At 38.5% G+C, this 25,697-nt stretch overlaps 1 protein-coding gene across 1 annotated transcript; it reads left to right on the top strand.

Moving 5' to 3' along the window:
* Positions 1-6,492: 6,492 nt before the first annotated feature.
* SHISAL1 (shisa like 1) lies at positions 6,493-22,344 on the top strand. The gene is made up of 4 exons (XM_041472524.1): positions 6,493-6,559; positions 12,442-12,655; positions 19,281-19,598; positions 22,239-22,344. The coding sequence occupies exons 1-4, from the start codon at positions 6,493-6,495 to the stop codon at positions 22,342-22,344; spliced, it is 705 nt and encodes a 234-aa protein (XP_041328458.1).
* The last annotated feature ends 3,353 nt before the right edge of the window (positions 22,345-25,697 follow it).

Below are 25,697 nucleotides of genomic sequence, written 5' to 3'. Positions count from 1 at the left end.
TTTGTGATTATAAGGTCTGAATGCACCACTGATTCTAAAATTAATTCTCTTAATAAAGGGACCCTTTAACTTCTGTATGAGACTCTACTGTGCATTGTGCTTACGGTGGGAACTGCTAAAACCTGATTCCAACTTGGATGTTTATGATGTGGCTGTGGGACAGTTCCCAGTGACCAACGACATGTGTTGGTGAAAAGAGGAAAAAGAGAGCTAAAAGGAGAGGAATGAATGGCTTTGACAGGTGACATCTGTGCCACGTGCAGGTTTCTTGGCCCCATCCTGTTAATAAGAGCTTGAAGTTCACAAGCTGGGTTTCAGGCTGTACTTCAGAGCTTTATTTTTTAGGATTCATGAATGTTGTCTCTTCATAACTGTTTGAAGAACAGCTGTGGGAAATAATAAACGTGGGAGGGTGGAATAAAACAGAGCAGTCTATATTTTCAATTATAAAATTCATAAAATAAGGGGGAAGAATTTTGTGGCCTGGGTAGTGTAATATACATTTGCTCACCTTTAGCAGTACTAAAGCTCTGACTGCAAAGGCTTTATCTGTAGCTGGGTACAGACTCACACATGCTTCACTTCCAGCATATGTGCAGTGAGATGTTTTTAGGGAAGAGGCATTGAGTAATGTTAGTGCTGCATCACAATCCAGAAGGTTTTCTACCAGCAGCTCCTTTTCATAGATTGTTTCAAGTAAGGCAACTGTCAATTGAAACCTAGTATCTGTTTGTCATAAGCATTTTGTTGGGGTTGCTGCAGTGTGAAACCACATTTTCTTAATAATCAGGTTTTCTTTCATGCCAGTAATATTGTTTCCTTTGTAATAAGCCTGTAATTTCATTGCAATGGCATTCATGAGCACATACTGGATATATTTTTAAGCCTTCTTTAATGTAAGAAGTGAACAGAGCTAGACTAGGAGTTAGGTTTGGATCACAGCCTTTTCCATTTAATTTTAAACAGCTTTCTCAACCACTGTCATGCTCTGGTCGTGTTACTCATTCTCTTACTGTTGTCACAATGCACCAGCATTGTCTCTCATATAGTCCTGATGCATTTTTACCCATGTGGTTTTGCCTGTGTGTAGATGTGCCTCTCTTCATTTTAGAGGGATTTACCTGTGTGTCCTTGCAGTAACTGAGAATTAGCAGAAGCTCTGTGGCTCTCTGCATCTTGGTAATGCTGTGTTTTTATTTCTCCTGGAAGAACTGGCAGCTCTTGGGATGCTTATTAGGACTTTCAGGGCACTAAGAAAATACAAACCACTGAATACAAAATGATGCTGAAGTTACTTGCACAACCTTGCTATAAAGGATAGAGGCAGATCAAAGAGGGGGCATAGAAGATGTAACAAGGATGTTTTTAAAGGAAAGATTGCAAGAGGTGTAAGCTGATAGACTAAGAAAAAGCTGAGATTATAGCACTTCTTGTATGTATTAATTAAAAGATTGATGCAAAGAGGTGAAAATAGTGTGTCTGTAGGTAAATCATTCTCCAGCTCCACTGCTGATAGGGCTTAAAGCAAAGCAAAGAAGCTGCAAATTTGGCACAGGGAAACCTTTCTAGGGTAGAGAAACACTAGGGAATTGACTGAGAAGGTTAGAAAACCACTGGTGGTGGGAATCCTGTGAACATCTGCTAAGAATGGTTTAGATGGTCTTAATTCTATGGCAGGAAAAAGGAATTAAATGATCTCCTGAATTGCCCTATTTTCTGTTCTAGGCAGAGAGAAAGCTTGTGAAGCAGTGCTGATGTGTTTAATAAATTCTCTTGCTCTAGTTCCTTTTGTTCTTCCTAATAACCAAAAAAATGCAAATTGTGCATTGTTTTTCAGACATCTCTTCTAAACATAACTTTTCCTTTCCTTCAAAGTCAGGGGAAAATTCCTTAATCAGAATCTTCCCTTATGAAATGGTTGTTTCTCTTGGCAGCTTTTCTTTGCAGTGATTCACTGATTCCCTTCAAGAAAAGACAGCTAGATAAAACTATGAGGATAACCAAAGCAGTGTAGGTAGGAACAGAGTGAGAGCTAAAATGTCACAGAAAAGTAAAATGTGGCATAATGAGCTCATGCATTTCTATGGTCCCCTTGATCATAACATTACACAGACAGTGGTGCTGTCTTTGGGTCATGCATGGCTACATCTTCTGCGAGAGAAAACAAGATTCTGAGTGAGGACCATTTCTTCTGTTCCAGATTAGATGTGTGTCATGGTTTAACACCAGACTGCAACTAACTGCCATGCAGCTGCTTGCATCATCATAATAATAATAGTAACAAATAGTGAGAGAGGGGAATAAGGACAAGATGTGGACAAACAGTGAAAAAAAGCCTCTAAAAATGTGATTCTTCAGCCATTTCTTTAGTCTGCTTTCTGGGGTAGCTGCAGAGATACTTGTGATTGCCAGCAGAAGGGAGGAGGTGGTACGAGGGTATGAATCTTAAAGGAGGAGGAAAAGGATAGGCATCATCCTTACCTCCACAGTGACTACAAATAAGCTTGGAATGGTGCATTAAAAATGAAAACTGTTGCATTAGACCACCCTTCTAATTGCTGGTTTGCTGAACTAGAAGGAGAACACACAGCCGCCAGGCCCTCAAATTCTACTCAAAAAAACAAAAAAAAAAGAAACTACTCCTAAATCTTCCTTTCCTCCATCCTTCAGATGTAACTCTTGCTTTAAAATGCCATCAATCTTTAATAACAATAATAAATAATAATTTATTTATCTAGACCACTGCTAATTACCATGTTTCTGCCCTCCCTGTTCTGTGGCCTGACATCAGGAAATACTGTGTATGATTTAAGGTCTTCCTTGCAGCAGATCACCTGTTGTCCTGCGCATCTCTTCCAGTGGTTGAGTGGATCTCTAATACCTCAGAGATGTCATTGTGGTACTGCATGAAATACCATGGCTTTAGCCAGTCAGCAGCATGTAAGAAACTCAAAATTGTCAAGGGATGAACACTTACTTGTATTTCTGACCTCCAAAAATGGTTTTATTCCATGTAATGATCACTGAAGTGATGAAATTATTGCTTATTAAGTCAAAAAATTGGAGCATTTCCCTACTGCCACAAGCATATACCTAGATGTTTGTATTCACTTACACAGATTCTGTCATTCTGCTAGCTCTTGATGTGCAGCTGTCACTGTCTAGTCCCCCACTCTGATCCTCCCAGCTGGCACTCTATAAAATAAAAGCATTGCATGAGTTGGATTAAAATGCCAATTTAATTGTTGCCCATTCTGCTGGATATAATTGAATAATTTTTCCCTCCCTGAAAAGCTTCTAGATTCGTACCTGCAGTGCTGTTTAAGAAATTAGCACTGAGGCTCTACTCAGTTACTAACAGGATTGTACTTTCCAAGACGTGCACCTGATTTCCAGACTGAGTTATTCTTCCACAACTGATAACAAGCTTGTTTTCATCATTCTCACTGCTTGCTCAAGTTGCATAAAGTGAGATATTTTACAGGCATCTCCTACATTATAACTATATTTAAGCTACTTTAGTCAACAGCCCTGAGAGAAATAAAGTTAACTTTGCCATAAGCCCATAGTGATCACATTAATTATATTTATCTCCCTAATTATTTGTTAATTGGAATGCATATTAACCATGTCATTAATTTTTTCTGGATCAACATCACACTCACAAGCTTTTGATTATCTGGATTATCTCATTTACTTCTAAAAATGTTCTTACATTTCATCAGGTCCTCTGAAACTTGCCATTGTTTTCCAATAAACTGAAAAAAATATATGTGTCCCCCAGCCAGCTCTGCTGAAATAACTAGGTACAAATTACACAGAAATGCAAATATCAAATTGCAAACCTTAGTATCAACTCATTAATGTCTTCCTGAATTATTCTTCATATGGAAATATTAAATAGTCTCAGCTATACCAAACATTTTTGACATCCCAGATACACAACAGGAGTGCTTATTGATCTCTTTTTAATTAACTGTTATGGAGGCCAAGATTTCCCTTAGTAATGAATCACTACCAGAATTCCTGCAGCTTTGGTTTAGTCAGGAAAATATCAAATTCCTTTTATTCCTATCAATATTGGCAATAGCTTGTTCTTTGTAGCTGTTTTTTGTTATTAAATGCCTACATTCTCAACCTCTGGCTTCTATTCATTATTATTCTTTTTTTTTTTAAACAGCTCCAACTCAAAGTCTGCTTAGTTTTCTAATTAATATGATATTCCCTCTGGAAAAGAAGGGAGGCATTTTTTTAAGTATTCATGAGAAATACTCTTACTTAGCATTCCTAGTTTATTGCACTTTTATTTTCTTTTTACAGTGTTAAAGCTTCAAATTGTTTTCCTCCAGATGAACTGGCTTATTTTAAAGCTAGAAATACAGTGGTTTGGATGTTAATCATACTTGCAGCAAACAGTGTAAACTGGTGTGATTTCTTGCACAGATGTGTAGATATATTATACATACAATATATAGGTATTGTATAATGATAGTAATATTTAGTAAATAGTGATATTTATATATAGTTTTTACTTAATAATCAGATCTTCTTGAGGTATAAATTGTGTTGTTCTTTTTTTCTGTATTATCTACTATGTATAATTTGGTCCCTGAGTAAAGACAACCCGATGAATGGGTTTGTCTGTATTCAAGGTAGAATTGATTTAAACTGTTTTCCTTAATAAACCTTTGATATGTACTACTGGGATTTTGTTTTTGTTTACTGTATGTAGGGGTCGAGATTGGGTAGGGTTTATTTGGTTGGTAGAGTCTCGGGTGTTAATTAATTAGGTGGTTTTTGTTAGATGTTGTTTCTAATTTTTGAAAGATGTTTACTTAGTGTTTTTAAGGTGTTTTTTAATAGTCAAATGTATTTCTTTGTTTTGTTTGTAGTTGGTGTATGATAGGGAATATAGTGTACTTATTTAAGTTAATGTCATGTTCCCTAGACCAGGTGTTGATAAGGTTGTTTTTGAAACGAGTTCTATTGTTTGATTTAATCTTTTTAGGAGTACTGTTTCTAAAGGACTTGTTTTTCAAGGCCTCGGATGGTGTTTCTGCCCGATTTCGAACTGAAACCACCACAAGAAGTTACACTGATTTTTAGGTTTGTGATTCGTATGCTAAGATAGCTTTTGGTGAATCTGCGTGTGCCACACACGGCATTTTGTGTTAGTGAGGAATCATTTGCCTCTCAACACTTCGTAGGTAGCACCGTGTCTTCCCTCCAGTGCCCACGTCTGTTACTCAGAATTCAGTTGCTCATGGTGTGTTAATTTTCACCCCCTCCCCCTTTTGTTACATGCAGGTGCAATTGTTTGGGGATTTTCATTTGATTCAGTAGGTTGGAGCAGACACCATCTAGTAAACCATGTAGTATTTATAGGATACAGCATATTCATATACAGCTTATTTCATAGGCATTTGGCAAAATGTGTCTCTTGAGGTGTCGGGAGCAGTGTAATTTTTACAGAAATTGCCATTCCCTTTCTTTTTTCCCCAAGCTGTTCCATTGTAAACACCGTAGAACAATTTTAGCAGCACAGAAGTTGAATTCCCTACACCAACTTGCTGCAACACCCCCTGGGCCATCCTGTCTGTGGCCCCAGTGCACGCAGGGTTCATGCACAAAGGCAGAATTGACCTCTTCTGTTGTGTCCTTATGTCATTGTGAGTCCAGGATGCTCTCAGTCAGGAAAACCTCTGAGACCCAGAGTTAGTTGGATTTATCAGTGATGGAAGTGACAGGTGCCACCAGTCCTCTTGATGGTGACACCCGGGACAGTCCCTGCTGCAGCTGCTGTTGTTGAATCAAGGCAAAGAGAAGAGGAGTTTGGACTCACCCTGTCTGGGAAACACCAAGAAGGGCTGCCAGTCAGATCAAACAGCATCACTTGTCAGTCCTTAGGAAAACAACAAATAATAATCCTATGAAAGGCTCTGATGTTAACGAAAAGACATTTTTTGAAGTGTTTCCAACCATCTCAGTTGCTTGACCCACTTTCTAAGCAACTGCACCCTCTAATGGGGTAAAACAAATTGACTTTCAAAGCAGCCAGTTTATTTTTCTATTGTTTATTCCTTTCTGGCCCTTACACATATAATACAACAGCCGGTTCTTGTGACAGTAAATCAAACACAGTTCTGCTGGATGTGGATTACAGGGGACATATGAATATTCAGTAAAAACTTCATATGATTCATCTCTACTCTGGGTCAATGAAAAGTACATAAACAGCTGTATATCTCCATGGTGAAATGAGAAAAGAATTTTAATCATAGAAAGGAGAATTTCCCTTTAAAAAAGTGGGGGGAAAATTTCCAGAAAAATAATTGATTTTTTTTTTCCCCTACTGTGCGAAGCCGTCTCATTTTACCAAAGCTTTTTGGGGAAGTGAAATTGGAAAAATTAATGGAGATGAAATAGACATTTAATCATGATGTTGCATCTTGTCCAACAGGTAATTCTCTAATGGACCAATGAAAGCCAACGATGACAAGTTGTGGTCAACAGTCCTTGAATGTGCTGATGGTTCTGCTCTCATTACTCTTGTCAGAAGGTAACTTTTATCTTTTACTGACGTGTGCCACAGCAAAAAAATAATCACAATTTAATACTGAGTTCCTACAAAATAAACAAGTCTAAATGATTTTTAATTGCCTAATAAATAAGTCATAGAATCATAGAATGGTTAAGGTTGGAAGGGACCTTCAAGATCATCTAAGTCCAATATAAATGAAGCCTCTTTGTATTTAAGAACTGGAAACTGGAATGTGAAATGGAATTGAAAATTCACTTTAAGAACAAAGCAGACTGGAAAGTTGAAAGAGTAGCTTTATTACTTTGGATATGCTATTTTTTCAGCTCACCTGAAAGAAAAGAGTAATTTCTATTCCACCATAAAACACATCCATTTTGCTAAATAACTATCCTCTGGAAACAGAGCAAGTCAGGTTCCAGGTGTGTGTTTTTCTGTATGCACACCAGAGAATGTAAAGCACCTGAAGGATTGAACTTGGAAGCTGTGTAATTTTCCTGAATCTAAAGAATTAACTGGACCAGAGATGTTTCTCCTGATGTGGAGGGCTCTGATTATTGTTTGCATTTGTTCATCAGAAGTAATATATGGCATTAGGGGTTTTTTATAATCATGAGTGAATATTTAAAATAAAATTTTAAAAGGCTGTCAGTCCAAATAGATTTGATCTTACATGTTTTTAGTTCAGTATCTTTTGTCCTCCACTCTTGAGGCAGTTTTTAATACAAAAAGACTTTTTTTTTTCTATCACTGCTTCTTATTCTCTTGTAGTACATCACATCCCCAGTCACCAGAGTTAAAATTTTACCAGGCACCATGTTTCTTAAAGTATCCTTGTCCTACAGTCAAAATTGTTACCACTGAGTCTGTGTCTTTAACACTCATAAAATATTAATACTCATATCTTCGCCAGTCACTTCAAGCATGTGTTTTGTTGCCCACAGTCTCATTGCTTGTTTGCAGTGCTCAAGTTGATTATTGCTAATGATAGTTCAGTATTTAGCTCTGGCACAGCCCTTTTGCTAACAATGTTATAGTGTTATCAATTAGACCACTCTTCTGCTCACGTTAAATCACTGTTTTCCTTTAGAGCCCTTCCCCGGGAATCCCCATGTATGGAACTTCCTAGTTGTGGAACAGTCCTACTCCTGTGATGGACTGGGATCAGGCACAGGGGCTGGAGCTGCTTCTTTGTCTTCCTCTAGGCTAAAGAAATTTCAAAAATCTACCCCTCTGGTGTAGCAATGAACTTGGTTATCAAGAAATCTTCAATGAAGTGATCAAACAGGGATCAAACATCACAAAATTATTCCAGCTGCGCCAGGCTCTTCTGTCAATTTTTAAGTTTTTTATACCTTTGCCATTCTTTATAGGGGACTTCTACTAGAGCTGTCCTGAGATGCCACTCCTCCAACTCATTTCCTCAAGTTGATACAAATTCCTGTGTTGAAGCTGAGTGGGACACTGTGTATGCAAATAGCTGTATTCAGCCACTGGTGTATTCCCTCAAACCCAGACTTTTTTTTTTCCCCTCTCTTAAAAGTACTGCCTATGAAGTGCAATGTTTTTATTTGAAACTAATTGCACACAGCTTTTACTTCTTACATAATCTATCTATTATCCTTCATAATTATTGGCTTTGTAAATGTGTTTCTTTTCATTTTGTTGCTCCTCGGCTTATTGGTGTTTTATTATATCATGTCCTATATATTAGCATGTAGAGTCCAGGCTTAATTTGAAATCATCACGAGTCTTTCATGACATTCAAACTGCTCCTGCCTTGTGGAATTTTGCCACTGCCATCTGTAGGAAGGGGTTTAGTTCATTAGTAACTCACAACACATTTTACAGGAAGAAATTTATTATTATTTTTCAGCCAGCCAATGTAATTTATTTTTTGTCCAAGACAGATCAGTTTCCATAAAGGAAAACTACTGGCTTTATGCAGTGAATGATAGGGGGTGTGGGGGAGAAATTATGCTACTCTCACTGGAATATAAGCCTCATTTTTAACCTGAGCTGAAATGAAAATCTAATGGCAAGATTCCCTTTGAGTGCCCTAGATTTACAGACTTCCATCTGTAAGATACTGCTTTACTTCCAAGTCTTTGGTATGCTAAGATTAACAATCTCAGTAATCAGTTTCTGGGTTGAAAATACTGAAACCTGATGTATTTTATTTCAGTGCTAGCAAGATCACAGTGATGTTTTAGGGGTGGTGACCACTCACTGGTTTTACTGGGCACACCAGGAATGTATAATAAAGGGAGGAGCACCATGCAGTCATGCTGGAAGGATGACTTCCGGACCACTAACTCTTAGATTGGGTTTGCAAATCTAAACCTTTCCATTTAAATGATTGAAATACATTTATAAGATCAGTGCTGATAGCAAGGCTTATATTAACAAGCAAAAATCGTCAGATTATTTGCACATTACAGTATTTTTTCTTTGAAGTAGGAAATGAACATCCACACAGCAAGTTAACATGTGGTAAAATGCATGCATATGAATATTTCTGTGGTTCCATATGGAAAGCTGATAAACACCAGCCATCTAGAGAGTCTTGAGGTTTTAAAAATATAGTATCTAAATTAGAAATGTACATTAGGCAGATCTCTAGCTGTGACCAGATAGAGAAGTAACAGTTTGACATGTGCTGGCTGTTTATTTTTTAAGGTAAAGTAGGTAAGTCTTGTGATGATGAAGCATGACAGACTATTCTCTTGAAATCAGTTGGAAAGAGAGAGGATCATCTGTGGCAACTGTTCAATAACTGTTTTCAAAAATAGCCTGAGAATTTGCACTCATGACTCCAGACACAGCTGCACCTTTGCAACAGACAACTTAAGGCCTTTACAGGTACAATGCAATAAAATCTGAAGTATTTCCATAGAAAGAAGGTCCTTTAAACCTGGGGATTTAAGTGATTTTCAGAAAAAAAACAACTTGGAAGAAAATAAATCCCACTTTGTTTATTGTCTCTCTGATCCACAGAGAAGCAAAGACAGCAACTGGAATTGCAGAGATTACAATAAACTGAGGAAGTGTTTTCTCTGTGTGCTAGGTTTGGCTGGGGTGGGGTCAAGGCTGTGTTTTAGGCTGGTGAACAAAGCAGTGCTGGTATCACAGAGCTGTTGTGGCTGGTGACAGGCTGGCACTGCTGACCTAGACTGGCCAAGGTCATTTCCATTCCATAGGATGGATGCTCAGCAATGAAATTGGGGTGGGACTTTACCCAAAAATTGCTCAGGGACTGGCTGGACATCTGCTGGTAGTGAGTGATTACTTTAGCATCACTTGTGCTTTGTTTTTTGTTGTTGATGGTGTTGTGGGGGTTTTTCTTATTTATTATACAGTGTTTATCTCAACCCATGAGTTTTCTCTTTGCTTCCTGATTCCCTGGCCCATCCCACTGAGAGGGGGAAGTGAGCAAGCAGCTGTGTGGTGTTCAGCTGCCCAGTAGGGGTAACCCACCCCACACTGACTGCCCAGCATTCAGTCATCACATCATGCCTTTATTTAATCACGGACGCATTTTGCTATTTAAGGATTTGCTTAGGAATGTTTTATTGCAGACATCCCTCCTCCGAGGACCTGATGTTCTCTTATTTCTCCCTTCCTTCTGTAATCATGCTTTCCTCAGTTTTCATTCTCAGAGAAGTTTGGGGATTCTTTTCTTTTTAAAACATGCAAAGGAGTCATGTAGGGATCAGGAGACACTTCCAGATGTGCAGTTAAACCAAACACTTGGCAGTGACAAGCAGGCTTAACCTCTGAGTGGCAGGGACAGGACCAGAGGACATGGGCACAAATTGCAACCAGAGGCTCCCTCCGAATGTCAATAAATGCTTTTTCTCTGTGAGGGGAACTGATCAATGCCACAGATTGCTTGTGGAGGATGTGGAGTCTCCATCCTTGGCGATACTCAAAAGCCATTTGGACACGGTTCTGGGTACCAGGGTGGCCCTGCCCGAGCAGAGGATTTGCATGAGATGGCCTCCAGAGGTCCCTTCCAGCTGCAAACATTGAGGTTTTTCACAACATAATCTATCCTGGCACACTTTTATTACTGCTACGTTAATTAAGGACAAGTGTGCAGCAAAGTACTTGTTCAAACAAACCCATTCCCGTGCATTTACATGCTGTGTGGATTTTATGACAGAATTTGAACATGCAGATTTGTTACAAGAGTTACAGAGGGTGTTGAAAACCTAAGTCTAAAGAAAGTTTCTTTTACTGATGATAGCATCCTCACAGTTGGAACACATATTTTTTTCCCAGACAGGGCAAGAACAGGTAGGTAATTAGTTTTGTCAATATCTGTATTCATTTAGAAATTACTTTCTTCCAGCACTTTCAGCTCCTGGTTGAATTAATCTACAAAAATAATTTCTTCTTTCATGCAAGTAATGATGCCAGGTATATGTGTGCATACATAAATATTTGGAGTGAGCTTTCTTGACTCTGACCGCAGTACAAGATTATCTTGTCATCAGCCTAGTACTCTGCTTTTTGTTCTAGACTTCCCCTGTCTTACACACAAATAAAGTGATCTCACAATCCTTAAAATTTGTCTTGAAATTAATATATTTTATAAAGTTGACAAACAGAAGTGTTAGGAATAGGATTTTTTTTAAGCAAAGTAAAAAAAAAAAAAAGAGAATTAGACAGGTAAGGTGCACAGATGCAATTGTAGATCAAGAGGGGCTCTGTGCAGAGGGGTACAGTGCAGTTCAGCTAAGTCCATGCAAGTCATTATGTGTAACCTCTTGTACTGGTAAACTGCAGAAAACTTATGCACCAAATTACAAGAGTTAATTCTGTCAGTCCAAAGTGAATATATAATTTATTACTTGATGTAACTTTATGAACTGCAGCTGCCCACAGTATTGCTGAGCCTCAGTTCTCCAAAGTACAAACATTTCACTGCTAAGAGGATGCAGACTCGGCTTCCACATTTCACACGCATCAGAGGTTAAGCCCTTTGGGGTGTCTGTGGGGTACATGTACTCTTAAATGATGCTGTAAGACCTACCATAACACAAACTGTGAATGTGGAACAAAACATTGACTCCTAAAAGTCTTTCAGGAAGCTGCATATGGTTGCTTATGACCATTTTGGAAGGGATCTCTACCCTGCCCCCTGCACAATCGAAAAACTCAGAAACTCAGGGAAACTAAGATGAGAAGAGGCTATCAGTGGACAGCTTCTTTTTTCCCCCAGTAAAAGTGATGGTGAAATCAGTGTGACACAGAACTGCAAAAAAGAAAAATGTTCTCAAAGCTGTAATAAACACTTTTCATGAGAACTTGTTAAAGGAGAAATGTAAGAACTCCCAGGAACATCTGTATTTTATTAGTTCTGTCTATTTGCAAATTCAAAGTTGCTCGGATTTGTTATAGTGTTTGTAATGACTGTTTCTGATGACTATTCCTTATCAAAGATTGACCTTTAGAGAAGAAGAAAAGAAATCAGAAACAGTAAACCAAGTGCCATCAAACTTTCATTGCAGTTTCTACACAGACTTTTTTGTTTTTATTAAGTCGTCCCCGGAGAATCAAGCATGAACATCGTTGGGTGTTATGGATATCCCTATAACTAGAACAGTAGGATGAAAAAATTTCCCTAAATAATTTTGTGTCTCTTAACATGGAGGGCATTACTCCCTTCCCTTAAAACAAACAATTGTAATCAGAAACATAGAAGCAACAAAACTCAAAATACAACAGAAGTCTGAACATTGTTACCTTTAAGTACTAAATGTTAAAACATTGAAAGTTCTGAACTACTGACATTTTTCAGAAATTAACCAACAGTTGTTTAGCCTTGAAAAATGAGAGTTGATAAGATGCAGATAACAGAAGTGACTGACAAAGCCAATGTTGTTTTTGTTTTCCAGTGTTGTCTGCGCATTTTCGGGTCTGCGAACCATACACGGACTACAAAGGTCGCTACCACTTTGGTTTTCACTGCCCCCGTCTTTCTGACAATAAATCTTACATCTTTTGCTGTCACCATAACAATACAGTGTTTAAATATTGCTGCAATGAGACAGAATTTCAGACTGTTATGCAGATGAACTTAACAGGGAATGCAGATGGATATATGCATAAGTAAGTAAATGAGTTTTAAAGTACTCTTCACCAAACTGTTCCTGATCTAATAACAGAATCTGAGGTGCACTTAATGATGGGAGTAATTAGAATAATTACATGTACAGAAATCCATTACTAAAAGGGATTTTGTTGTTGCAGAGCTCCTAAAAGAAAGAATATTTCAGCTTTGCTTTCTTTGCTTTGACATGGGCTATAAACATTGCAAGGAGAGTAAAAGTTGCATATAAATGTGACAAATAAAAAGTTACATATAAAAGTTAGAAAAGTCTTTTCCCTGACCCTAATTTGATCCAAACTATGTTTAAATGTGCATCAGTAAAAATAAACCCCAAAGCTGTTCATAGGTGAGAGAGGAAGTGAGCTGACATTTTCCATATCAACCCAAATGCCCTATTTGGAATCCCTGATGTTTTTGAATTTTAATCTCTTGTAACAAATCACTAGCCTTGGGGAACAGAATGTATTTGCTTTTATACCAACATTGTATGGTCTCCTTTCCTGTTACCTGGGATACTTCCATGTTCTGCTGAGGGCTGTCCCCCAGAATAAATGTCAGTAAGTTTTTTATTTATAAAGAAGTAGGAAGTAGCAAATAGATCTTTGTTACTGAATACCTATTTCAGGAACATAATATTCCCTTGTGGTCAGTTTCCTGTTTAGTACTGACATTCTGGCCATACTGATCTCCTGTGATTTCCCTTGGTGTAATCCCCAAGATCGAATTCTGATCAATCTGCTTTCCCTGCCATTTTATTCTGGTATTCAGTCCCTGCAGGACAAGAAAGGGGCAGATTAAAGACAGGTGGAATCACAGTGTATGGATTGCTGTTTACAAGAGAATTTTGGTGTTTTGTGTGGTGCCAGTCAATTGGTGTGTTGTAGTCAACCCAATGGGAGCAGGTGCAGGGCTGTTAGGAGATGATGGTGCTGGAATACAGATGCTGGCTGGTCTAACTCACCATGTGCAGCTGTGCTCAGCTTGAGGAGCCAGCAAAGCATTCCCTTCCTTAACACCCACTCCTCACACAGACCTGCCCAGACAAATTTCAGTCTTGCATAGACGTAGAAGTTGCATTCTCTAAATTTACTGGTTGTTAATGTGTCAATCACCTGCAAAGACAGACAAAAATAGACTCTACCCATATAAGATATCTTTAAATCAATGTGGATCTATACTGTTGTGTTACTTTATGTGCATTTACATCCTTCAGGTGAAATTTTCTTGCCGTGGCTTTGTAGTGCTTCTGGGATCATGAAAACAGATCATACAGAACTCTGGGAAGATACTGTAGTACCAAGCCTGTTAAAGACCATCCACTTTCTCCACCTTTTGTGCAGCCCAGACAATCCAGCAACTTCTGCCTGGAGCTCCCCAAATCTGGCAACATAAATAGTCCCAGGCAACCAGGTGGAGTTTATAGCCCCAGTGCTCCCATATAGTGTGTGCTCTACACATGCTAAAAAAAGAGGATGTGCTGCCCCTTTGTGTACTGGGGTGGCCCTGCTCCCTCAGCCCTGGATGTCAGAGAGGTCCTCACAGGACTCTCAGAACAGAAGGGCTCTGAAGGTAGTCACAGACAGAACCAGAATCTACTGCACACTTAGAGTGGTAAAATGAGCCTCAAGAATGGGCTCGTGAGGCGGTTGCCCCCATGCTTTTCCAAGTCTTTGTCCTGTACACAGCAAATTTGTTTTATTTCTTGCTGTGCTGTTCTGTAAACCCTGCATCAGTACTGCTGACCACCCTGTCTCTCAGAGGTCAGGATGTTACCATCAAAAGCAGTTCTGACTATTGGCACTAAGCCAATGCTTCAGGCTTTTCCCAGTGTCTCAGCAGCTCCTCTGTGTAGTCATGGCCAGAAGTTACTCAGGTAAGGCTCTTCTGCCCTTCCTTTCACCAGCAACCTGGAATGTAGAGGGCAACCAGCCTTTCCAAGGCAGAGGAACAGGTCCAGGCTGATTGCAAAAGATGCCCTGGGACACAGAGCATTTCTCTGCCTCCAGCGTGTTTGCCCCCTCACATCTGCACACGTGCACACACCCCTGGAGAAATAAATCCAGGGGTCTTCACATCACAGGGCTGTTGTGTATGCAAGCAATTTGGAAAAAAATGTGAGTTTGGTATTCTGTGAACTACAGTATTCATTTTGATAAAAATATTAAGAGCAAAAGGTATTATATTAGTTTTCATGTAGAGCTATTTTTTAAAAGTCACCTTGTTCAATTGTGATGGAGAAAGAGGTACCTGTGTAGTTTTTGTTGGTAAGATTTGTGGTTGAGAACTACCTGCAGAATATTTACCATCCAATCCAGGACTTCCTAGGGGCATCAGCTGTGCGTGAACTTTTGCGAAGGTATGTGACATCCTGCTGGATACAGTAAAAAGCCTCTGGAGTTGTAGTGTAGAGAAGTGCAGGAATTGGTGTTGCCTTGTTCCTCAAATGTCACTTCTGATAAATCTGTCAGGAGCAGGAAAATGAAGAGATGATGCTTCCTACGTAAAACTCCACCCTTGGAGTAAGACAGACAGGAGAGATCTCCTCACCCTGAGCTGAGTGATATCAGTAGAAAACTCCCTGGTATTTTTAGAAGGAGCAGAAAGAAGAGAACTGTGTGTGCCTACATTAAAAACATTGCAAAAAGCTTCTTAAGTAATACTCTGACTTTATCTATCGTACACAATAATTTGGATTCTAATGCTTCCAGGCTTCAGTTTACAGTGACAAATTCAGCTCTTTGTTTAGATCTAATTTCACACACCACTGAAAAAAAATCTGATGAAACCTATTGTACTGTGGCAAGGGAGAATAATTTAAGATATGGGAAAAGCAATGAACTTAAAAAAAATGGATTATAGTTTTCAGGGAAGAGTGATTCAACATTATTGCTTGGTTTATTTCAATTATATTATTTGGTTTATTTTTCCCCTTAGCCATTCTTGTGATTACCAAAACAAATTTTTTGTTTTATGATACAGTTGAGGGAAAAAGTTAATGAAATGACTTGTGACTTCTTTGATATGGCACAGCTCAAACGGCACATTTGTCTTCACCAGTCCCACAATGCAACTACAGCCACTTTAGTTTACATTTTTCCATTACTGTAACACAATATTTATATGTTTTTTATAAGAGGAAAATATGGGAGTATTGTATCTTTGCAATCATGCAAATTAATCCGTCTATAATGTTTTTGAATAATTCATTTGATATTAAATATAGAAATAAAAATTATGTCCAACAGACAGGAAAAGCTCTGTAATCCAAAGTATTTTCCCTCAGAACCATCTAAGAAATTGTTTACCTATTCTTAAAAATAGTATTCATTTGAACCTAGTTTGTCCAGTTTTCATAGTCAGGTTTTTCTGTTCTGCCCATTTTGGTGGATTATCAGTAGCACTGCTATGATAGGGGTCCTTAATCTGCTACTGGAGCAATGGTCTGGCAGTCTGTAGTGTATCCATGGTTTTGCTTATCTCTTAGTCTGGTTTGTCTGAGTGGAATGGCTTTTGCACACCTCATTCCAACACTGGCACCCAAAGCAGTGTGAGAACAGAATAGCACCATCTTTCTCCAAGTACTGAGTGTCCCCTGCAGAAATGGTATTTGCTTAAGTAGCACTCAGTCATATTTACAAGAAAGGAAAAAAAAAAAATCATCAATACCACAACCAGCTGTTGCAAAAATATGTAATTTGGCAGGGAAGACCTCTCAGGTACAGCAGGAACAGATTCCTCAGGAAAACCCAGGACTGGACAAAGGCCTGGAGATAATTATAAAAGAAAAATGGGGAGGGAAATCTCATTTAAAGCATAGATGCAAAAGCTGCACTGGTTTCCTTACACCAAGGCTGCAATCTTGCATTTCCTAGGAACTGCCCCTTTTAAATAGAACAGAACTATTTCTGTGACCATCTGCCCACATTTAAATCCTGCAGCTGTATAATTCAGCCTGCAATTTTTCAGATTTGTTGTTTTTTTCAAAACTGAATTCACAAATGCATTATTTTTTGTTCATGTCCTGCACTACTAGAAGAAAAGAAAAGAAAATCTACTAAAAAGATATAGGCTAGTCATAACCAGCTTGTTATCTGTCTCAAAAAGTGAATGAATGAGATGGATGCAACTTGATACACCCTGTAATGGAACAAACCCTATAATTTGAATCTCAGCAAATTTAGAATCTGTCCACACTTCAGTTTTAGTAAAAATTAAACTTCTGCCCAAAAGAACAGGAAAACCAGATTGCAAGAATAAACTGGCAATTAATTCATTCAGGCCAGTGAAATGAGAGCAAGTCCTAGAAGTTCTTGGATTCTGAGTTCTCTTCTGTGTTTCTGGCCTTACTGTAATTTAGTGTTAATAAGATTATTTATTTTCTAATGAGGACATCTTCTTGATATGCAGGGCAGTTTAAAGTTTTATTAGTAGCCATCAGAAAAATTACCATTTTCTACCACCTTAATAGTTGGAGAAACAGAAGATATCAATGTATGGAATATCCTTCTGCATACTAAACATGCTACTTACTATTTTTACTTGTGATTTTTCACAAGGCCCTTTTGATAGTGCTGTTGTCCCATTATATGTTAATTAATATAAAGCAGTCTTTCATTTTTTGTACTTGTGAGAAACAGATTTTTTTAGGAGGAGCAGATGAATAGCTTACATCAAAGTGCTGCTTTAAATTGGAAACACTCTAGCTCTAATAGCTCTAATTTTCACTAGTCAAAATTTTGGTGGATGAAATTAAGTACCTAAAATACAAAAAACAATTTTTTGAGTTAACTAGAAAGAATGTTTTTGCGTCTCAACTTGTTGCCAAAACAAATATGTTTTCTGATTGTGGGTCAAATGCAGCTCACCTGTATGCAAAATGGATCCTATTGGCAATAATGATGAGCAAGAATGGGATTTGTCCAAGTGCATTTCTTCCTGACTTTTTCAGCCTTTGCTTGCCTTTTATTTATGTTAACAGAAAATAAAAGAATTTACCTCAATAGGACTAAATCTACTGGAAGTCAAGAACAGCACTGCTGAGAAGCCTGGATTAACCAGATCCTGTTTTACTTTCAAGGGCCTGAACTGCAGATTTTACTGCATTACTAAGATCTATCCTCTGTTAGTCTTGCATGTGTAAGTCTTTAGCAGAGGCAAAGACTCTGCAGTTAAGGGTTTTCAGAACATTAAACTTTGCCTACTTCTAATCCTTCAGGAAATGTTCTGATTTTTTTTTTTTTTTTTTTTTTTTTAATTTTAACTCTAGGCTTGTGTAGTCCTAAAGTTATGCAGGAAGGGAGCCATTAACAGCTTGGACCTTCCTCTTGTTACTTAGATATTTAAAATGGAACCTCATTTAATCTAAGGGCTTTATAGCTGTATAGTGGAAAAATCATTCCCTGAAGAGAAGAATGAGTCTCTTGAAGTGCTGACAGACAGCAACACAGACAGTAAAATTCTGATTTCTTGTTTCAAATCCTGATTTTCTTAAAAGTATAAAATGGAAGAATCATACAATAGTTTAAATAGAAATGAAAGTTCAAGGCAGAGACTTGAAATCTTTTGATCCAGAAAGGCTGGAGGACATGTCTTTAAAATACCAAAATATCCTTCTGGTTTGCACATATAATATATTTTCTCATCCTTTTTTTTCTTCTTGCCGCATTTCCATTTTGATCAATGTCTTAAAAAAATATTATTTCCTCCAAGTTTCTCTGACTGGCTATGAAAGGAGAGCATGGTTGAGTGTGTGTTCAGTTTTGAGTTCAGCTCCATGCAGATCTGGGTTGCCCACCTATGACTTGGATATAATTTTTCTGAGACTGCCTTCCTAATGACATTTTTTACTAACATCCCTTCAGCCTCCTCTTGGTTTTACAGTCTCCAGTACATGTACTTCCACATTAGCTCATGGGTCTAGATCAGCCTTTCTTTTGCTTTCTACCTAACAATCTCATTTTTATACATTTCTTTCCATCTCAGTTCTGATCTCATTCTCCCCACTCACTCAGTTTCCAATCCAAACTGCATTTACACCTGACAGTCATTTTTCTTTTAATAATACTTCATCTTCAGCAGGGCATTAGCACTTCTTCCCCTTTTTGATCTCCACATTTTTGACCCCTTACAATTTTTCCTCCTGTTTCTCCCCCCTTTCTTTTAATACCATTAGTCATCTGTCACAGCTTTACAACTCTCTGCACCATATAATTGCCATGGCCTTTATCTATATATACACATTATAAATACACCGACATATACATGTCGATGTTGTACATATTTTCCTTCCTGTGAAGTGCATTGTCTAACATGATTTTGCCAATGTTCTTCCTACCTAAAATTTATTACCAGCCATATTAAGAGGTCTTTAGAAGCCACTCTGGAAAGCCTATGGACAGATGAGAAGGACAAAAATTTTTGTAAGACAGGTGACTTTAGTTTCTAAAAACCATGCTTATAGCAGTATTCATATTGAAAAAAATAGGTAATTTTTAAAGATATGTGCTTTGGAACAATATTTTGTTTCAGCCATCGATAAATAATTAATGAAACAACAACCTTGATGAACTAACACAGTGACCACTACTGAGAGATAACTTTCTTTGTTGTCCCTTCCTTTCACAGCAACTACAGTGCACTGTTGGGAGTGTGGATCTATGGCTTTTTTGTGGTGATCTTACTGATACTGGACCTTTTATATTACTCTTCAATGAACTATGATATTTGCAAATTTTACCTGGCCCGCTGGGGAATCCATGGAAAGTGGATGACACCGGGACAGAGCCGATGGATTAACCCTGCTCAGGACCCAAGACAGACACAGCCTCAGCCAGAGACACAGCCTCAAACTCAGTTCCAGCCTCGAACATCACAGACAGTACACACCTTAAAAGGAGATGATTTAAACCCACCCCTGGTGTCTTTTCAGAGTACATCTGCCTGGTAAGTAAGCTAAGCCATACTGAGATATATTCTTTTGCTGTTTTGAAGTGTGAACAATCCCCTGTGTCTGGAAGTGCCTGTGAATTCAGGCTGAACAGCACCACTTCTAGCACATAATTATTTATATCATGACCTGTCTTATTGAATTACTGCTTAGGAGTAATGTCTTACTCTGAAATATATTAAGTCATCTTTTAATCCTTTTCTTGGAGAAACAGATGCTGCCATCTTTCAGTGCTGAGCAGTTTTACTACTGTGTCATGCAAACAAACTACAAATCTGCATCAACTATAAAAGTAGCTTTAATCTGGTCTCAAAGACTAATTGCTATGTGTATCTGTTGCTCTGGTTTTAAAAGACTATAAATAGTGACGTTGGGATAGCTTCAATGTGAGATGTCACAAATCCTCTCTATCTGTGGCATGAAACACAGAAACAACATAAAAGCCAGGTTAGTTTTTTATATGCACAGCCAAAAAAGCTTTGCTTGATCTCATTTGACAAAGTAACACAAGTAGGCTACTGTAAGGTTAAATGCTATGAAACCAAGACAAAACCTCCAACAAAACTCCTCAGACCAAAAGGGAGGCAGATCTATGGGAGCAAGCAGAACTTGTAGTATAAATAGAAAAACTAAACATAGCCACAGGGCAAAATGATGTTGAATTATTTTGGACTGGTTTTGTAAGGAAAATGAAAGCAAAGGGAGAGAGCTGAGTAAAACATTTCTCTGAAAAAGGTGTCAAGAAAGGCAGGGACTTTTTTCCTTACCAAGAAAGCATTAGTACTTGGAAGAATGCAGAGAGAGTACCGAGTCACCACTGTATTTTAGAAGAGTTCCAGAAGGCTGAGTTGTTGAGTTTTGGCAAAATAAAGTGATCTAAGAATGTGCAGGATGAAAAAGATGACAGCAGTTCCTGGAGCTGTGGAGCCCATGAAGCCTCAGCAGTGATGTTGGTCTGAAACCTTCGGGTATCGCTGGGTTGCAGATGGGATGGTAAATCCTATGATTTCATTGTTTGCCCCTTAATTTTAAGTGTAAATAGAGAGCAAATAGAGCTAAAGATTTGTTGCAATAGGGAAAGAAGCGATGGTTAATTCAGTGATAGAGGAGGCTGCTTGGCACTGGAGCCAGTCCTGGATGTATCCAGTGCAGATCTGACTGAAGGACCATTCCAGAAGTGCTTGCTCAAACAGAAGAGTCTGAGGCTGCTACTGAAGAGAGAAAATTGCTTGTGCTTTGTTGTGAGCGTTCTCCTTTTCACTTCTTCTTTCCTTTTTCCTTGCTCTAATTCTTCCAGCTTTTTTGCAAATTGATTTTACATTCTCCAGTTAAATTACCATGTATGTTAAGAACTACATTTGTAGTACAGTAATGGTATCCTGGTTTAATATGTGTGTGTAAATGTACAAAAATTATGGCATCTGCAAATTTATGTACTATTAGTTTGCTCTAACATTATAAATTGAAACCATTCAATATTCTTGAAGGCTTGATTCCTGGTCACCTCTCATGACTGACTCCTGTTCTGTTTCTTTACTTTTCCCAAAGCGCTAAGCGGGCCATGTATGTTAGGATCAGGTGAGCACATCCCATATGCTCCTTGTCCTGTGATGGCAGGAGATGAGCATTGATAAGCCACTCCAGTAACACTCATTTCTTCCCCAGTGCTCCCCTCAGCTCCCACAAAATTGTTCTTTTCCCCTAGTCCTTTCCTTGCTTGGAAGGAAGAGGAAGAAATAAGTAGATGCTTCCTTATCAAAACCCTATTTATCCCCTGTATTTCAGCATGTAAAACACTACACTAGCTTCTGTATTTTCATTCTTGTAACCTGCAACTTTTGGAACTTGGAGCCTCTGAACCAAGAGCACAGATGATTCAGTCTGAGCTGGATACAGAAAAAATAGCAATAGGCACTGGTGATCAGAGGCAAGATGTTTAGCATGCAAAAGAGGATTTTGAGTAAACAGCTCCCTCAGAAAATGACAGATTTGTGTACTACAGCAATTGCTAAAACAGTGGGGAGTGGGTTGCCTGGCTATTTATTTCTCTGTTAGATAATCTGCAGGTTATATAGATGAAAATATGATAATTTTGCCCTACAGAAATTAAGCTTAGTTTCAGAGTCTGATTTTCTTCTGCAGTCCATATTTGATGAATGACCTCAGGACACTGTCTTCTCAAAATGTAACCATACTATTACTGAAGAAGTGAACACTTACTGGATTTGTGATTTCCATCCCATTTTTAAAATCACTGAGTCTATTAAAAGACCTGTTTTAAATTTTCTACCTGAATTTCCGTTATTCTAGATTATGACACCTGCTTTGGTAACACACCAGGTTTCCAGTCTAAAAAAATCAACTTTTCAGTTTATGTTGCCATTTTAATGTGTCCTAAACTTATCCCAGCTTTTCTGTCTGCAGGGAAAACAAGCATTTTTCTTTAGCACCTCACAAACACACTATGTGTGTGTGTGTGTATGTGTGTGTGTGTGTGTGTGATATCATACCATAAGAACAGTTCCTGTGTACAGATGAGCATTTTGAAAATGCAGAATAGATCTTTGAATCCTGACAGGTATGGATTTACCCCCAGGCATAAAAAAAACTTAAATACCATTAAAAACATTTTCCAGTTTTCAAGTCTTTGTGATGACAGATGTTGTTCAAGTTGTTAACTTCCTGTACTACATTCATCTGAGCACAGCTAAAAATATGCCCATTCTAGAAGACACTACATGATGATAATAGGAAAGTGATTCTTGCAAATCTCTCGAGTACTGCAGAGAAATGACATTGTAAGGAACTGTCCCAAGAAGGATGTCAGGATTAGCCTATAGCTTGTAAAGTAGTTTTCAGAACTTCCTGGATTAAAAAAAAATTATGTAACTGGTTTTTATTTCAGCATTTCTTTCATTGCCCTAGTTTAAGTGCTATGAATTGGCAATGAATTGGGTGTGTCAGAGGGAAAAATCAAGCAAGTTATAGTATAGAGTGGGTAGAACCATCCCTATGATGTTTAAATATTTGTCACAGTGGATCACTTCGTTGTTTACTTGAGACAAAGAGAACCATGTATAGCCATAATATTATTATAAGTAAAGAGGTCTGGAATCCATTAGGGAAGCTTCTGGCTGCTCTTGCAGTGTTGTGTCAGGATAGGAAGAAAAATCATTAATCTCAGGAGCATCCAACCCCATTTGGACTAACAAATGGGTTTGCTTCATCCTGTAGCATGTGGATTTTGCAGCCCAACTAATGCTGATTTCTTCTTTAGTATGAAAACCACCTGAGAGCTGCCCAAGGCCTGTGTGGGCAGAAAGTCATGGTGGATGCACCTTCTGCAACCCCAGCGCTGGCACAGCCCGCAGTGACTGAGCTCACACAGCCGTACTTTCTCTCATGGTGATCCTTCAGAGCATGATCTGGGCCCTCCACACTTCCTGGCCCGAGAGAGAACCTGCAGTCTGGTTACCTGGGCAAGCTTTTACACCTGGAGGGGGCACTGGCACTGTGCCAGAGTCAATCCATGACAGAGATGGAACTGCTACAAGCAGCAGGCAAATTATTTCTACTGCTCAGCAAAGTAAAAGCCAGGGAGGCAATAAAATGGAATATTGCCAGTTGGGGAATCAAAATCCTGACTGCTGAAAAAACTTGTTCTCACAACTGTGGGAATATTGTCAATTAATAGTAATTAAAACAGTCAGACTAAAGAGGAAGATCACATTAAGAAGTGTGGGCCAGGGCAGCCTGGCAGAATTCCTCCAGGTCCTCTGTGGCTGTGTTGTGTTCTGGATGTGAGAGGGAGACTTGATCCGTCAGCCTTGATCTGCTGATATTAAACTCCTCAACTCCATCAAGGATGCAAATCACAGGAAATAAATACTGTCCTAAAGTCCAACATTTGCTTCTGTGTTCTTTGCCTTTCTGCATGACAGCAGGCAGAGGCACTATCTGTGATCACACACATGCTCTGTGACTCTCAGTTTCAGAAACTGTCTGCTTGGCTAGAATCAGGAAAGGAGCAGCCCAGCAGGGTTAGCCCCTGTTATTTCCTTCACACAGCTGGAATGTATTAGGCAAAGGCAAGTCTATTTTACTTTCCCTTATTAAATGCTAGAATCTGCTTTTGCTGTGAATTCCTCTGGGGCAATTTGTCTTTTGGACAACAAATAGAATAGTTTCTAGCCTGCTACTGTTCACCTGCTACTTGACACCTCTTCAGATGACTATCAAAGCACTAGAGAGAATAAAGCCTATAAAAATACTGGCAGAGTTTAGGAGCCAGCAGGTAACTGAGCATGTCCTCAGCAACTGTACAAAACCACATGACTATTTTGCTGGTGGCTAAAAAGACCATGTGAAAGAATTTGTTTTGATAGCAGATTTTGAAACAGGAGGTAGGCTATCACTGTAGTGCTTCCTTCAGCGACTTGTAGGAGCTGCAATCTTGCCTCTGTTATGGGACATTGGTGCTGCAGTGTGTCACTGTGCACACAGCGCACCAAAATCATGAGCCATTGTGGTGACAGAGGAGTTTGTGCAGAGGCTGCTCTTGATACAGTTATTTACAGTAAACATGGGAAAATATTGCCTCCATCCATTTTAGGTAAACAATATCTCAACTTCACATTTGCAGAATTACTTCACTGAACGGCAATAGAATGATGCTGTTTTAAAGATGCAGAATTTTGCACCATAGGGCCAAGCATAGTTTTTATTTACAGCCCCTACCTAGACTTTTATATTAGACTAAATATGGCAAGTCAGGGCACGAGTAATTTAGGTTTTTTTAAAAAGAAGAAAAAAATTAATACTTACATTGTGCTTTTTTGAAAGAACTCTCTGGGAGTTGACACCACATAGAAAATCTGTTTGGTTACAAAGATTAAGTAAGTGTGTAAGCCTACATCTACCATTATCTGTGGGCCTCCAATGCCTTTGGAATATATTGGGTCAGAATAACAGATAATGCTGAATGTATTTTCTTCTAAATATTCTTACCTTGCTTGCTGGGAACTGCATAACTGTTAAAATAGAAATTAGCTCTACCACAGCCCAAACCAGCACATCAGGGCAGGAAGTCAACAGCACAAACACACAGTGGGCTTGGAACCAAATACCTCTAAATCTGCAGTGCTCCGAGTCTTGTTTGCTTCCTCGATACATCATGCAACAAATTGGGAGATTTTGGTTCTATCATTTGCATTTAAATAATTCAAGTTACTGAGTGCCTGCTTCCTTTCTTACTTGTGTTTAGAAATTCACTGTTAGCATGTGAAGTTAAGCCAATATGCAAGGCTTTTGTCCAGTTCAATCTAAATCTTTGTGTACCTATATATGCACAAACTGCATCTTTTGTTGATACATATGTAGTACACATTGTCTATTTTGTGCTGTATTCTCATTTTCCTCTGGCTCTGTAAATTATAGACCCCATATTGATTTCTCTACATTCACAACTTCATAAATTCATGGCCTGTGGGCTGATTGATATTCCCTATTTCAGCTGTTTGTCAGCCTTTTCATTGAGTTGGGATCATTGTATTCATCAGCTTCAAGAAAATCTTTCTTTTAAAGGGACTGTACAGTTGAAGCAGTTTAACCTAAATATGATGATGAACTGTGAGAAAATAGTAATTAGTAACTTACTCAAAAGTGGGTAGTTAAAAGGCTATCTGAGTACTATTGCTGAATGAACTCTTCATGCTGAGAAATGAAATCTAGTAAAATTACTAGAAACCAGAGCTGGACATCTTCCATTTAAATTTTCTCATCTATTCTGGATAGAATTTTTTGCAGTGAGATCATTACTTCATTCCCCATCATACAGATATGGAATGACACTACTGAAGTAGCAGATAGCAGCATAAAATTTATGTGAAATCAGAACACTCCAATTAAGCCCACAATTTTACTGCATAATGTCACAACACCGTAGCATCACAAAGGAAGGAGTTTGACATCCCAAACTGTATCAGCAAATTCCATCTCCTCTGTCACAATAGGAACCAGTAAACTTTAAAAGACTCTATAAACATTTTGGTAGTTACAGAAGTCCTACCCTTGGCATCCTCTTAGGTGCTAGATGC

Source organism: Pyrgilauda ruficollis, unplaced genomic scaffold (genome assembly GCF_017590135.1).
Source record: "Pyrgilauda ruficollis isolate IOZ18807 unplaced genomic scaffold, ASM1759013v1 scaffold291, whole genome shotgun sequence".
Classification (NCBI taxonomy): Eukaryota; Metazoa; Chordata; class Aves; order Passeriformes; family Passeridae; genus Pyrgilauda; species Pyrgilauda ruficollis.
This window is presented reverse-complemented; position numbering and strand designations above follow the sequence as displayed.